This window comes from Procambarus clarkii, chromosome 72 (genome assembly GCF_040958095.1).
Source record: "Procambarus clarkii isolate CNS0578487 chromosome 72, FALCON_Pclarkii_2.0, whole genome shotgun sequence".
Lineage (NCBI taxonomy): Eukaryota > Metazoa > Arthropoda > Malacostraca > Decapoda > Cambaridae > Procambarus > Procambarus clarkii.
The window spans coordinates 9,234,507-9,251,518 of NC_091221.1; the positions used below are offsets into that span (position 1 = coordinate 9,234,507).

A 17,012-nucleotide genomic window follows, 5' to 3' on the forward strand; every position below is an offset into this window, starting at 1 on the left:
TCGTCATCCCTTCACTTTCTAGTATGTGGTCTGGTCTACTTCAGCCACATTGTGACTCATCGCCTGCTGAAGTGATGTTAAGAAGCCTGTGTGTAAAATTTCCACTCAAACACTCCAATTACATAATAAGATTTTTAACATGTACAGTTAATCCTCGGTAAATGTATTATAGCATTACCTACCCAAAATGTTTATTTTGGATACTTTCATATATATAATCAAATTAATATTCTCTTGTTATAATACATTAGTTTTGCTAGCCTTAACAATTATTAATTGTTAATATGAACTTAATAAAATAAAATGCCAAAGCCCCAAATCTGATCTGCAGTAGTAATATTTTGAGGCTTTGTTAAAATGAGTAATATTTTAAAAATTGCAATTATCTTAATAAAATTAGTGACCCAGACTGCACTAAAAGCATGGACACGTGGTAAAGAATCAAAGAAATTATTAGATCAGAGAGAGAGCCTCTATCAAATACAGTGACCAGAAAAAAAATCAGTCACAAATATGCATACCTTTGTTTCTGACATCCAGATGGGACACGTCTGCTGTTTGTCAACAATCTCTCGAACTTTACGGAACCACGCTTCAGGCTGTGTGAGACTGATTGTGGCAGTGAAGATGTGTGACCACAACTTCTCCAGTTTAACACTTTGATCAAACAGTTTTTTACTGCTCATCCTGCCCCTGTAAACATACCATTAATAACAGGGGGGGCTATTAAAAAATTAAAATGACAGACTATAAAAAAAAATATGCACAAAATGAGAGCAAACTTGAATGGGAAGTCTTATTAAAGCCAGGATTTTGAGTGTATTTTGTGCAACTTTGAAATAGTTCATCCTAGGTTTGCTTGCTTTTGGTGTTTGGCATACACCTTCATACACATTACACTTGGGTTACCCTGCTTTTGGTGCTCAATTCAGCCCACCATTCCCATGTTCATATTGAACTAAATCTATTGCACTCAGGTCCTGTACATTAACATTTTGTTTACCCTGAGGGGTAAAATTCAAATCCAGGACCGACAGATTAATAAATCGCTACCTTTTGATCCCGGTTCTCTACCTTTGGTCTTGTGTTCTTCACCGTCTGCTTCACACATGGTTCCAGTGTTTGTTTTTTCTTGCTTGGGTGGATTGTTGTCAGCTTATTTCACCCTGGTGTGTTTTCCTTCAGTGTGGATATGCGAACACTCATCACATTTGCAACTATAAATTTGTATTTTCTTTTTATATCCTGGATTATTTGCTGAGTGGCAAGAAGGATTTGTTCCCTGTTGGCCTCCCCTGTACAGTGGAACCTTGAGTGACGAGCGCCTTCAATCTCCGAGCATTTCGAATAACGAGCGCGCCACTCGGCAAAAATTTGTCTTGGTTGACGAGCTTTCACTTGATTAACGAAAAAAGCACAGTGCTTCCTAGCGTTCCCGCTGGTTCTTGCAAATTCTCAGGTGCACCTGACAATGCAAATAACTTTTTTTTTCTTCTTTTTTTTTTTTTAAAGATGCTAATGATGCTGGGACATAAAGGGGTGACTGCTGTAATGTTACAGAGCATTGATTTTTGTTTTTTAGACAAAATTGGAAAAAAAAAATTGAAAGAACAAATGTCAAAAAGGTTTGTTCAGTGAATGTCACGTAGGCTGCTCCATTATTTAGGAAATCAAATATCGCATTGATGTTTTTGGGCAGTAGAACGGATTAATTTTATTTCCATTATTTTAAATGGGGAAATGTTTCGAAAGACGAGCGTTTCACATGACGAGTTCGGTGCCGGAACAGGTTAAATTCATTAATCGAGGTTCCACATTGTTCCTCGTGTAGGAAGGTCATGACTAAACCTGGGCAGTTCTAGTCTCACTCTGGTGTGTCGGCACACTTGGGTGTGATTTGCAACTATACTGGGGTATTCTTTCTTCCTGCAACTGTTCATGGTTCAACTCATTTGGGGCTGGACTTTCTTGCTGGTTGTTAATTTTCCCCTGCAGCCAGTGCAGGCACCACTAATTTCTAAGTCCAGCCCCTTTCATTGCGTGCTCTCCCTCAGTAGGCTCTGTTTGGAGGTGGCGGCATTGGTCAAGACCTTTCAGCTCCCTCTTATTTCCTTTCTATTTCTCTCTCCTCCTATTTTCATGTTCTGGATTTATTCAAGAGTCCTTCCATTCTAGTGGATGTGAAAAGGATTGGAGGAAGGAATACCACTTTGTACCCATGGGTGTGTACCTTGATTTACCCCCCCCCCCCCTTCAAGTGTTTTCCTTACTGATTACAGATGGGCACTTAAGTTTCAAAGACATGGGCATGTTCCATCAATACGGTATACTTTGGCTGCCGGTTTGGTTGCATTGGTTCCATAGTATTTTTTCTCTTTCCAGAATTCTCATTCTCCGAAATTCTTTAGGATGGTCATTGGGTTCCAAAGTTTAATCCTGTCCCAGTGGCTGAGTGGGTAAAGGTGGGCAAAACGACAAGAATTCAATATACAAATGTTTACCGTTTCTAGTGCCTTGTGGGATCTATTTTTTTTTTTTTTTTTTTTTTTTTTTTTTTTTTTTTTTTTTTTTTTTCCTCTGATCCCACAGTATGTCCACTGGGGGGGTGGGGGGGTTCCTAGCTGTGTGTTATGGAAATTAGCTCTTGCAAAACTTCCTTGGGTATCATTTGTAATATAACCATACTTTTGCAACAACGAATTATGTGTCACAATTACAGGGAACTTTCTAGCACCACCACATGGCATCGCAAATATTTAAATATCCCACGGGAGCCAAACAAATTCAAAATGCAAGCAATTAATTATTTGCGAGTCATAAATTCGTAAGTTATCACCAATAGTAATGCCTAATAAACAGAAGAAACCTGCCTCAACAACATGTTTACAAAGCATAATGAAAGTTGCTGATGTGCTCTAGTAGTGTTGAAAATACTATGGCTCACTGTACATGTTAGAATAGACATACAGTACAGGTAAAGTTCATTTATGCTTGATTCACAGTGTACAAAACGAGTACAGAAACCATATGACTATTTAACCTTAAATCATGATTATTGTAATATGTTGATCTAAACCAGAAGTGGGGAACATTGTCATACAATGGCTGTATTTTATTTAGCGAAGATTTCATAAGGTACATTGTATTATGTACTGAATGCATTCAAATATATATATAAAAACAAAGTTTCCTTCACTTTAAATGGCTTTAGTAGCTTGCACCGAGTACCATAAAGAGCGGCTGGTTGCCACACACCCTTGTTGTAGGCCTATTTGATTATCCCGTATTGATCTCTTAGGCCAAACTGGTAGCACGTGTTGATCTCCTGGGTTGGGCGTGGGAAACTAATGGCATGCATGCTGTACATAATACGTGTAATTACCTAAGAGTAATTACCCAAGTGTAGTTACAGGACGAGATACTCGTGGTGTTCCGTCTTCCCAGCACTGTCATATAATGCTTTGAAATTACTGTCTCTCTACCGTCATGGTGTACCTACTTTGTCATGAGTACACAGTTATTGGTCACCTAAACAAAGTTCTTTTAAGAAATTGGCACTAAAGAGAACTTTTTAGAAAATTATTGCCAATTTAATCTCGCACTTGAAAAGGTTTCCTCACCCCTGTCCTAGGCCAATATTATCAACAACATTTGCTGATTTTAATTATTAATGCCAAACTTTATACTAATATAAATAGGGTTATAATACATGTGTATGGAGGTAATGCAGTTTACCGAGATCCATGGACAAATTCTGCTGTCGTTTTTAACTGCTTACTATGTAATAAGGTTATCGTGTATTAGTGGCCTGTGATTGTCATCAAATGACAATTTGGTCTTTCCCACTGACATTGAATCTGTTTCTGGATGAAGTTTCAAGACAGAATTCACTCCTTTGCTGCTATTCTAAGACACTGACTTTAAGTGGTGCAAGGAACAGGTCTGTTATATAGGCTTACATATCACACACAATTGACAATAATTGAGTAATTGAAGTGTGCATAAATGTTACTCAACACATTTGAGTTATTCAGTTATGTAAACTAAAAGAAGGTACAAATATAAAATTTGTCTAACTTGATCAGTCAAGTCCTCACCCCTATACCACAAGACAGTAAACTGCGTATCTAGTGTTGATGTTGTTGATGCATTGACCCCTCCACCCAGGGCAGTACATTGTACCCCTCATTGATGTACATTGTACATTATTGATGCACTCATTGTACCCCCCCACATAACCAGAAGAGGCAAATATTGATTTTTTTCATATTTGCATGCAAATGTATCATTAAATAATACAAAAATTATATATAAAAAGTGTACACAGGCAAGGTGACAATTTTGATTAGAGCTCCACACACTGAGGGTTGTAACACAACTCTGTAAATAGCTATGAACAGCAAACTTACTTTGGAAACCCACTACGAAGTTCTTTCACAATCTGTTTTGATTCTGCCCTCAAGAAAATAACAACTGGATAAAACTGGGCATAATTGAGTCGATCTACAGCATTTGGCGTAATGTCTAGGACTGCATGTTTACCCCGGTCCATAATTTCCCGGATCGCACTTAGACGAATTATTCCTGACGGCTTTTCCCCACTGCTATCCAATTCTGAAATATAGGCATCGTTAGAAAAATCAAAATACAGTACAGTTGAATATGTGAAGAAATAGATTATAACTGAAATGAGAAGGATATAAAGGGAAAAAGTCACTGAATAAACAACAATCGCCTAGAAATCGTTAAGAATTAGGATTCCTGTAAAAAGTGGGGGGGAAAAAACTCTACATGTATAACGGATAGAGGGCAATCAACTACAGAAACACAAGCCAAATAAATAAAAATATAGGTAAAGAGAATTTTAGCTGCACAATAGTTGTAATTAGACTTAAATACTTATCTGAAGGAAGACATGCCGGTGTCATTTTCGAGGACAGGAAGCCTGTTAGGTCAATCCAGGACTCCCTAACCAAGTGTGAAGCATACCTGGTGAGGGTTCTGGGAGTTGTTCTACTTCCCGAGCCCAGCCTGAGGCCAGGCTCAGGCTAAGCTGTTTAACTATTCACCCATTCAGTTACTGGCAAAAGTCTACAGTGCTTAACCTGTCTGGCTGTGTGCCTTGCACATCATCCAATGTGCCATCTTCGTTTGCTATTCATTGGTGTACTCAAATATAAATTTTAAATTTAGCTAAAAATATTAATGTATTTTATATTTTTCATATTTTTAATCTTGTCACTAGAAATTCTATAAAGATCATAACATGCATTTATATCGCATGAGAAATAATAAGACCAATTCATATGATTATTAACATTGTTTAAAAAGATGACATATTTATACAATTGCCAGTTACTTATTCCTAGCATTGAATAAATTGATCAGAAGTAATAAGGCAAAATACTGTACCGTGACTCAAAGAACCCAATCCACACATGTAAAGAGTCGTTCATTTTGTGTTTGGTATTTTATATTATTCAATGTCTTAATCTTTATATAAATGACATGTCATTCATGACTAAGAGTTGCAACAAACGGGAATAAAGCACTTTCAAAGCAACAATTTGTCTTCCTACAGCAGTAAGTTTATACAATTTACACCGATCATAAAATAACAAAATGCCCAACTCTCTAGAAAGTATTACAAGAGTACTTTTATCAAACTAATGTCTACATATTCTAAATACTGTACTGCTGAATATAAAACTCCACAACTTTATTTAAAAATAAAGAATAAATACTGCTGCCTCAAATCATAAAACTGAAACAATGTCACATTGTAAACATGCACAAACTCGTCTACAGAACGGGTAGAATAATCATCATCATTGGTCCAAGACATGACAAACGGAGATAGTGTAGACAGTATACAGAAAATACAAGTGCACATTACCGCTTTGACAGCTAATCTAATAAAAAATGGTTGAGCTTGTAAACTACACTAGGAAAAAAATATTCTAAAATCTCTCTAAATTTGGTCAGACATGTATAACTTCATCCTACTTGGGTTGGGAAGTGGTGTTTACTAAGCAAAAGGAAATCTTTTTCAGAAAATTCAGGGCACAGAATACACATTAAGAACTACTGATCTAGATATCCCAGCTGTTACTGGACTCCCACTGAAGTATTACAAGTAGAAAATCTTCTACATTAAGCTAATTCAATGTCTATGCCGATCAAGCTGCCATCCATTAACATGCAAATGAACGTGGGGGAAAACTTTTCTAGCTTCTCGCTCTTGTTAACAACAAAGTTATACACGCTTTTTAATACAAAATGTAAATATTAATGAACGGCACACAACAGAAGTAGCACCAAACATAATTTAGTTAATACAGCGGCCCATAGAAAAGCCAACTTCCCTTGCCTAGGTTATTTGTATAACCACTGAGCTCAATGTTACTGTACTGTAATGAGCTGTACATAGCTCAATGACTGAACTTCCTTCATTATTTAGCACAGTGTCATTTTCCCCACAGGAAAGGCATTTAGACGTTCAAAATCTGTATAGATTTATATGTACAGATTTATACACGATACAGATATCATGTAATGAAAGTATATATATCTGCTGCCAGTGATGCAATTTGATATTAATTCAGTATATGTAAAGGGGCATAAAGCTTAAAAAAAATACAGCACATTTACTACATTGTTCTGTGCCTAATGTTAAAGTTTTAGAATTGTAAACACTGTGGTTTTTATCAACCAACTTTCTCTAGCTAATTCTCTTGTATAATACTTCTGTGGCTGAGCTCGGCAGGAAAGTACGCAGTTCAATTATTGACAATACATACAGGAAGACGTTAAGATTTCTTAACATGTTTGTCAGTCCAAGAAACATTGTAAGAAAGATTGAAACAGTTATAACCATGCTGAAAATAGATACAATACCAAGCCATTTCCACTGATATATGGATTACACTAGTAGCAAAAAATACAATACTAGGTCATATTATACAACCCTGGTAGGTAACAAAAGTTTAATCACAAACTAAAAAAAAAAAAAAAAAAGTTTGAAAAATAATAAAACTACTGTATAATATTTTGTAAATGGCCCATAGCTACCATACTATAAAATTTAAGCATAAAGAGAGCATCTAATCTATATTTTGATTTCTTTACCTAAGGCTTAATTTATCAAGCCAACAAAATGGGAAAGAATGGAGGTTATGAATATCTAGTAAAAGATGATAATATTGAATTTGAAAGAATTAAATTTTGCTATTCTTTATATAAATAAATAAATTTTGCACTAAAGCTTAAACAATTTTTTACACGTGAATGTAAATTTAGAAATCAGTCATTAATAATTTGGGTCAATCACAGCATGCTTGTCAAAAATGCTGGGAGGAGGTGCACTCTGTAACTATTGATGTCCTTACCCCGAAGTGAGGGGTATGGATACCCCCCGTAACACGGAATTGGCATAGTGAGTCGCATGTATATTCCTGAAAGTATCAAAGCGAGGAAGCTTCTTCATTAAGCTGGTCACAACTCTCTATTTGGGCCTTAGGCTAAGGGGGCTGGTCCTCTGTCAGATACTAGTAAATTAGGCTGAAACTACATCCTATTTGAAATGTTTGAATCAGTACAGTATAAAGAAACGTACCTTCGGAAGAAAAAAAAAAGGCGTTTTTCCTTTAGTGATATGGAATAACCCTTACAGTAGCCAAGATGCATGCTGAGACTTAGAAAAGTGATCACTTTCTAATATTGATGACCAAACCAACATGTAACCCACAAAAAATAGACTAAAAGTGATTTACCTTCATGTTGTTGAACTCTTAAAGCTCCAGTCACTATCTGCACTAACCTCTTGTGCTTGAATTGCCAAATGATTTTTTTTTTTTTAAAGTTTAATGGAAAAAATTTGTTGTGTACACCAGGATGTAGAACTTTTGCAGGCGATGAGTCACAATAACGTGGCTAAAGTATATTGACCAGACTACACGCTAGAAGGTGAAGGGACGACGACGTTTCGGTCCGTCCTGGACCATTCTCAAGTCGATTGTCACATTGTCACCATTCTTGAGTCACAATAGACTTGAGAATGGTCCAGGACGGACCGAAACGTCGTCGTCCCTTCACCTTCTAGTGTGTGGTCTGGTCAAAATGTAGAACTTTTGATTAGCTGAACCATTGATGGATTAAGTGGCCACCTATTAGCCTTGATTTGCTCCTCTGCTCTTAAATGGTTGTATTTTTCTATGATGTGACTTAGTGTGGGAATGCTATAAAATGACAGGAGTCACCGACTCGCCTGCTTTAGTAGTTCTTTGATTTATATCTTAATGTTATGTCTAATAGAATAGATGATGGGATGAGTTGATGCATTGGTGAAGACTACACTTAGCATGAGAAACATAAAGTAACAGATGACTGGTGGTAGGTGGCACTGTAACAGTGTATATCACATCCAGTATTTTAAAAGCACTACTGCGAGTAGTTAAATCTTTAAATTAAAAAAACTTTTAATTCTGTATTACATTTTGCTAATAACCCTAACAATTTTAAAACATTGTATATTATATACAATGCATTAAAATTTATGTAAAAACAATTTTGGACCCTGGAATGTATCTTATTCCTATCATTAATGTATAAATTCTTTGATAATTTAAATATTATAATGTGGAGTGCCTATGAATGCATTTCCACAAATAAGTAAACGATACAGTATGGGAAAAGTTTTTGTTTATCTGAACATAAAATAAAAAATTATTAAATACACAAAGTGTTGGGATACTTCTGGCAGTTCTAAAAGATGAAAATAAATGGATATTTGCAAAAATATGAAGTAAAGAGCAGATGATGAATCACAAATATGGCTGATTTGATACCGAACCCACAAATCTGATAAAGAAGAATTGACAACATTTCAGTCCTACCTGGACCATTATAAAGTAGTTTAATGTGCACTACATGACATGATGATAATCCAGGATGGACCAAATCATCAATTCTTCATTTTCAGATTTGTGGGTTGGGTGTCTAATGAGTTCACATATCATTTAACTTAGTTTGCTACGGGTCCACGTTTATTTTGCTTACATTGGCTATGTTAGCTTAATAGTATTAAGAGCAGTTACCTGATGGCAAGTAGAAGCAAATTGGGCAACCCATGTGCTTCCTTTTAATATAACAAAATAGTCATTCCTGCCTATATGCAAAAAAAAATTAGAATTTTTCATGATCCAATTATTTGTGTGTCTGACATTTTGTATACAAATTAATAAGTGAATATGTATTGCTTCACTGGGTGAAGGCACTCTGAAAGGTTGGGTGGTGGCTAGCTGCTGTCTGTCAACAGTGACTGTGTTGACACACAGCAGCCTTTGCCGACTCTTCCTACGTTATCCTTGGATGTTTCACTGATTATCACTTTTCCCTTTACAAGAGTATTTGTGTTGAATAACTTGATAATCATGTAACACATGATATTATTTCAATTGATGATTGGTTTACCTGATATACTTCATTACAATCAAATAGAGTAGTCAAAAGGATATAAATGTAATATTCAGTGTTAGGCTCCGAGCAATGACACGTGGCCTAATTGGCACCATATAGGCGAGAGTATAGATTGGTGGTTTATGCCTTTGTTTCACTGTGGCACCCACAGATGACGGGAGGCTCTTGGTACACGTAATGCATGATAATGGTTCAATTGATGATTGGTTTACCTGGTATGTCTCATTGCAACCATTAGTTGTGGAACAATATGAACCTCATTGGTACACGTGTGTAATTATGATGGAATTTCCTACAATGACCGCATCCCTCTAGTAACATTCATGACAATAGCTGCATTCCTCTGGTAACACAGAAATCACAATAGCGTGATACATCAAATGAACAAATCCACAAAGGCCGTGATGAGGGTTCGAACCTACGTCAGAGAGAATCCCAGATGCGCCTTAATCAACTGTGCCACAATATGGTCAACAATGTTGTGGCACAGTCGATTAAGGCACATCTGGGATCCTTTTGAACGTAGGTTCGAACCCTCATCACGGCCCTTGTGGATTTGCTCACCTAGTAACATTACCATGATACAGCAAGCATTTCTTCTCTGGGTCCTAACACCCGAGGTGCTGGAACAGAAAACTAGTTGCTCTTGATTCTCTAGTTTGCCTAATGAGTTCCTCGCACACCTCCTTCAAGAACTTAAGTGCACATTTATTCCAGGTGCCCAGGGTCTCGCACCCCATTGGTATGAACCAGTAACAATGTTCTAGATCCCTGTACTTACTAGTTTTCTGGGTCACACTGAAGGTGGCAGCCCCAGTACCCTTAGCTGTACTGTGCGGTAGATAAGTATAAGCTACTGAACATGCACACGTGTAGTCCCACAGATTGTTTACCATCCATCCATGGTTGTAAGGTAACTACATCTATGCATTTGTAACTGATGCATTTGTTCGATATATTCGAGGTTCCCTTTGTGCTCAAAACTTTACTGTAGTCAAACTACTCCTGATAATGTCACTGACTGCATTGTCTGGTAATCTTTCTCTCTGACTTATGACAGATGAGACCATGGTTTCTGTATCGATCTTCTTATGCATAGCTGCAGATACATCAGTGTTTGGTGGAGACGGGGGCGGCAAGATGCAGGGCAACACAAATACTTGGGGCCTGATGGTCTAGGCGAGTGCCAAAGGCAGATTTGGGGATAGTCGACAAAGTACCCAGTATGAGGGACTTGCACATAGGAAGCATGCTTTGTCCTTCCCAGAAGCTGCCCCCAGGAATCCTGAGGCAATGTTCTTCATTATGGGGTTATCCAATTTGGCTTCTTTGCAGTCATTTGGAGAAATAGGTTGCTGTGAAAAGCCTACAAGTATGTCCCACTGGCTGGCTCCTTCAGTGAATTTAGGACTCTCGCTGCCGGTGCCATTGCTAGCTGGCCGCACACGGATTTGTTCCTGGGAAAACTTAAGATTCTGAGCACCCATCAGATCAAATCGTGGTTTTATGAGGAAGAATACATAGATACTCAAAGAACCAGACAATATCTTGTTTGCAAGGAAACCATTTTGATTTCATCTACAATTGATGGACAAACAATATTGATGATTACCTGCTGTCCAGCTGACTGGTATTCTGCACAGCCCAGTACGTAGGCGACCCAAACGCTCGTACTGCACTCTCGTACCCCATGACTTTTTTTTTTTTTTTTTTTTTTTTTTTTTTTTTTTTTTTTTTTTTTTTTTTTTTTTTTTTTTTTTTTATTATTAGGACCGTATCACTGACCAGGTCACTTAGTCCTACCCTGAAGGGCAAGGCGATACCCTGCAGGCATCGCCACAGGGGGCACCTTAGAAGGTGTACCGAGCTTTTTCAGGGAAAGGTAGACCAAACAGCTTATCTTGGTGTTAGATATCCCTGATTCCACCCGGGGGAATCATTCTACGACCTCCGTTGGAGGGGAATGAATTTCTCCAGGCCTAGGAGTGTCTCAGGCATTAGGTAGGGCAGTGATTCGGTCCTCACTACGTGTAAACGTCATGGGGAAGTCAAAGACGGGGCAATGGAGGCAGCTCTCAGATGAGAAGGGACCGTGGACCAAGGTGCAGCAGGCACCGAAGAAAACTGCTATCGAGGCTTCACCACATGCTTCTACCAGCAAGACAGCAGACATAAAGGACCTAGAGAGGACAGCACCAGTCACACACCAGCCAATGTCAGAAAATGTACCTTTCTCCACAGCCCAGCCACAGGACAACAGTATGGGACAGGAGAGGACACGACCAGTCAAACATTAGACATCGTCAGACTCTGCACATCTTCCAAAATTCAAGATTATGCAGGCAAACCACTTTCCTACAGCATATGGAAAAGAAACAACCAGAGCTCAAACTTTCCATCAGTCAACCTGAAAGGAGACGTAATAATGACACCACAAGACTAACAGACTGTAAATTGCTTAGAAAATGTAAGTCCTGCAAGGGAAACCTGTATACTTGGAAAAGCTGGACCCTTCAGAAAGACGCACAAGAGTCGTGCTTTTGGGATACCCAATTGACTTTCCCCTGAATCCTGTACACGAACACAAGCAAATCCTGAATGCAGAACGATGCCACACACAAGATGACAAAGCAGCGACACGTCAGGTTCTGGTGACTGTCATGATACATGTGCCAGAAACATTCAATATTAGAAATTGGGGAATATACCGACAGTCCATACGTCCCAGAACCCCTGCGCTGATTCAGAAATATGGCCACTATCAATCACGCTGCAGCGGATAGGAGAGATGCAGTGTGTGCAGCCTGAGGCATCCAACCTGCAACCAACATACTGGAGTGAATGACATGGAAGAAAATGCAGATTAGAACCAGTGAAGAGCAGAGGTGCCATGGACACAATCGGGGAACACTGTATGAACATCAGAGGTCCACGGTTGTTCAACGTCATACCAGCGAGCGTCAGAAATATTACAGGAACAACCGTGGACATCTTCAAGAGGAAACTAGAATGTTTCCTTCAAGGAGTGCCGGACCAACCGGGCTGTGATGGGTATGTGGGCCTGCGGGCCGCTCCAAGCAACAGCCTGGTGGACCAAACTCTCACAAGTTGAGCCTGGCCTCGGGCCGGGCTTGGGGAGTAGAAGAACTCCCAGAACCCTATCAACCAGGTAACCAAAGATTGTATAGCAAAGCACAAGGCAAACCAGACCACAACAGCCAAATGTCCAAATTGTGGAGGCAAACATCATGCATGGAGCAGGTTGTAATTACCTCTTAGGTAATTACAACCTGCTCTGCATGGAAAGAAAAGGTGCAGACAGCTCAGGCCAGGATAAACACACAGACCAGTATTACATACACCAACATCAACGTCTGGAGCACTCTTGCACAGCCACAGCAGAGACCCACTCTCACTAAACAAAATTTCCCGAATCAACCAACTCCAAATCAGAAAATACACAAAAATGTTGCAGAAATACAACAGAAGCAAAGAAGCAAAAAGCAATTGCTTTCGGAAACACAACAAATTTATGGTTTTACCGACGTCCAGCTGAAAAACATTGTGAAGGTCATGGCAGAGACCATTATCAATTGTCTACAGATGATACAGAATGCCTCACAACAACAGACTCAAGAAATCACTTGTGAATTAATGGACAAGATCGTGCAGCAGACCGCAGTTACACAAGAAATACAGTCCGAGACAAGACAAAAGCACAAGAGAACAGACAATGCGACGTGGACATAAAGATTACCAACAACAGTCGGGTAGTCAAGACACCAGACCATCTACATTCACAAAAGCAACTGCAAGAAGCAGTGATCAGTGAAGATCACCAATCTTACAACACGAGAGAGAGAGAGAAAGAGAGAGAGACAACAGCCTATGCAGTCTGGTATACACCACCACCAACAATGAAGTATTGTGTTCAGTACTTCATTGTTGGTGGTGTTGAGAGATGCACAGGTTCCAACAACACACAAAACTGCCATGAGCAATCGATGCAGTTTGATGTGCAGCAATACCAAATGCAAAGCGATGGACCACAGTTATGCATAGAATCCAACAATGCAGGGGATTATTACCAAGAGCAATCAGTGCAGTCAGATTTGCACCTACACGACTTGTGAAGTGGAGAATAGACGTCGATTCTGAAGACGAGTTCTACTAGAACAGGCAACACCAACCGAAACAGTCGCCTGGTCATTACGAATACTGCAGTGGAACATTCAAGGTCTTGGAAATAAAAACCACACCCCTTCAGGAAGCTGCCATCAGTACGAAAGCAGATATAATCGTTTTGGAAAAATACTTTTTTTTTTTCCCCCAGCCACTAATTCCTTCAAATTAGCAGAATATCAGCACTATGTTATACTGAATGAACAGGGGAAACAAAGAGTGTTAATGACTAGTCAGAAACACCATACCCAGCAAGAAAATAGACCCAGTGTCATGTGGGGATGGAGTTGAGGTATTAGCAGTGAATATGGCTAATATTGAGCTCCTCATATACAATGTCTACAAGCCGCCTAGACATAAACTAGAAGCAGAGGCAGTGCCTGCCTTGGCCATGCATGAAAATGTAATTATTGCTGGGGATTTTAATGCTCATCATAGTTAGGTGCGACCGGGACAGCCAATGCAGATGGGTGCCATTTAGCTACAGTTCTGCAAGAAGTACCTGAAATTACACTTCTTAACACAGGGAACCCACTCACATTCAAGGAGGTTCCCTTGGTCTTGCATTAATCTCAACACCACTCGAGTATCAGAAGTGGAAGGTAGACCCGGTGATCACCAGTGACCACTACCCTACTGTCACAACACCAAAAATAAAATGACCTTCACCACCTGCACAATATAGGTGGAATTTAAAAAAAAAAAAAAAAAGGCAACTGGAATATATACCAAGAGGAACTTGAAAAATGGTATACAACATACACGCCACCTGAGGATTTGAACATAGATGAGACCAATCTGCAGGAAGCCATTGCAGCTGCTGCAAATGAAGCTATTCCAATCATTATTCCAGGAAACGCAAAACAAAAGAACTATTGGTTCTATAGTAATGAAGTTAAAGAACAAAAACCAGAGTGTCAACATCTTCAGAAAACATCTAAAGATAAACCCCACACCAGAAGGAGGAACTCTGCTAAGAGCGGTGATATCTGAAGCAAGAAGAGTTTTCTAGAGGTAAAGGAGGCAAGATGGTTTGAGTGGTGTCAAACTCTAAATAAACATAGTAGTCTTGGCAAGATATGGGGTCAGATTAAAACCATATGAGGTTGACCAGCCCGACCACAGGCATGTATTCAATCATTGAAGAAGGCTGAGAGACTTTCTCTCCAATTTGCAGAAAGAGCAGCTTCATATCAGCTTCCAGCAATGGTCAGAAGGCAGCAAGAACAATTAAAACAAGAGAGGTAGACAGCCATTCATGAGAACATAGCCACTAATGACGAATGTGACTGTCCCTTCACCAAACATATACTAATCAAAGCCAAAAAAGGTGGTAAGGACACTGCACCAGGTGCAGATAACATTATGTACTCAAAGATCGCACATGCAGGTCCTGCTGGAGAACAAGGGATATTGAAAGTTATCAATGCATCTTGGCAGCAAGGCAAACTACAGACCTCTTGGAAGAAAGCAGACATCATTCCAATTCCTAAGTTGAAAGAACCTGGCATTTACAGACCTATTTCATTAACATCATGCATTAGTAAAACTGCAGAACGGATGGTCTTAATTAAATAGGCTACTGGGGAAGACTGGAGACCTGCATACACACACATTTGACCTCACTAGAGTAGTAGGTACTGCCAACTGCTTAGCAACATTACTAGGAACAGGTAACTCAGGTTTGGCTATAGTGATCTTCCTTCATCTAGAAAAAGCATTCGAACTTGTAAGCCTGCAAGCAATTTTACACACCTTGGTTAAAAAAAAAAGTGTAAAGGGAAATATGCTAGGATGGATTCAAGATTACCAAAGTCACAGGTATGCCAGAGTAAAGTTGCAAGGACATGTTGGACTATCACTTGCATGAGAATGGGACTCCACAAGGCGTCCTCAGTCCTAGTCTTTTTAACATCCTTATGGAAAACATCGTTACCATGACATTTGCAGAAGGGGTTAAATTGCTAAGCTATGCTGATGATATAGCATTAGTCACTACAGATCCTTCACTTCTAAATAGACCTCAAGAGGCATTAGATAAAGTAACATCTGAATGCAACATTTTAGGGCTAAAAAACATCTGCACAAAGGTTTAAGGCAATGAGACTAGGCAGCAACACTCCAGACAGGCACCTATGCATTCAAGACATTGTGTAGCCCACTAAAGGATAATATCAATATCTCGGAGTGTGGATATATTCTAAAATGACATTCAATAAGCAAATTCAATATCTGAAGAAGGCAAAATCACGACTGAATGTAACGAGAGCAATCACAGGGCCCCGTCGAGGAGCGGGACACAGAGTGTTAAGAATGTTTTACATACATGCCGTTCGTTTCCTAGTTGATTATGCAGCGCGCCTACTTTACTCTCTCTCATGGTCAGTGGGCAAACATTGAGGTTATTCAAAATGATGCAATGCGAGTCAGTCCATTTGGGAGCCCTTGTTATAAAATACTGAACCTAAGAATAGAAACCAAGCTAACGTCAATTGAAATAAGTGTCAAAGGGATTGCTGCGTGCACGCTGACAAAGATATTGACCAAGAATCGGTTCACTTGGATTTAATCACTGGCGCACTAACTCGAGACAGAAGTGCCTCCAATAGCAACAGGTGGACTCATTGTGCAATAAATACCAATACCCTTGATATAACACAATCACTGAGAGGGGTGTCGACGAAATACATGCAGACTTGATTATGCAAGCCCTTTGGGAATCTCTACCAGCAGACTTTAAGATTATGGCTCTTGAAGTAAAAAAGAACGAGACTAATCCTCATCTGCTACGTAATGTTGCACAGATGCATATAGAAGCAAACCTGCCATCTGACAGCTTCACATACTTCACAGATGGATCAGTAGACCAGCAGGGACAAGAAACTGGAGCTGCAGTTAAAGCAGGAAACTCTGTAAATAGTTGGAGACTCAAATGGGTGTTTGACATTACAAACAGGGATGCTAGCCATTCAAAGGCTTTGGAACATGCTCTCGCTGAACACCGACATGTTATCATACATACAGATTAAAGAACTGCCACTGAAACCTTGCAACAAGAACACAATGATAACATCCATTTGATCACAAACGTCATCATTAATGCAAACACTCAAACATCAAGGCTGTCGGGTACTTACCAACTAGGTGCCAAGTCACGTGAGAATAATAGGAAATGACAGTGCAGACGAAGCTGCAAAACTTGCAATTAAGAGAAGAAATGTAGACATTTACATACCACAGAATCTATCACAGATTAAGTATTTAGAAACAGAGCAATGCAAAAGATGTACAGTGACCACAACACAGCAGTTGCAACAACAGGATCTGCGGGTTGGTACCAGAATTCAACCAAC

General features: G+C 39.2%; 1 protein-coding gene across 11 annotated transcripts in view; it reads right to left on the reverse strand.

Annotated features, from left to right (window-relative positions):
• pyd (zonula occludens-like protein polychaetoid) overlaps nucleotides 1–17,012 on the reverse strand; it is a 371,558-nt gene that overhangs the window by 45,501 nt on the left and 309,045 nt on the right. For 10 of the 11 annotated variants that reach the window (XM_045767502.2, XM_045767508.2, XM_045767506.2 and 7 more), the window contains 3 exons: nucleotides 7,389–7,454; nucleotides 4,410–4,614; nucleotides 522–693 (listed from right to left, as the gene is read on the reverse strand). In XM_045767502.2, coding sequence (XP_045623458.1) covers nucleotides 522–693; nucleotides 4,410–4,614; nucleotides 7,389–7,454 — 443 coding nt within the window. The remainder of the gene's footprint in view (nucleotides 1–521; nucleotides 694–4,409; nucleotides 4,615–7,388; nucleotides 7,455–17,012) is intronic. The other variant, XM_045767500.2, reaches the window with a different exon arrangement.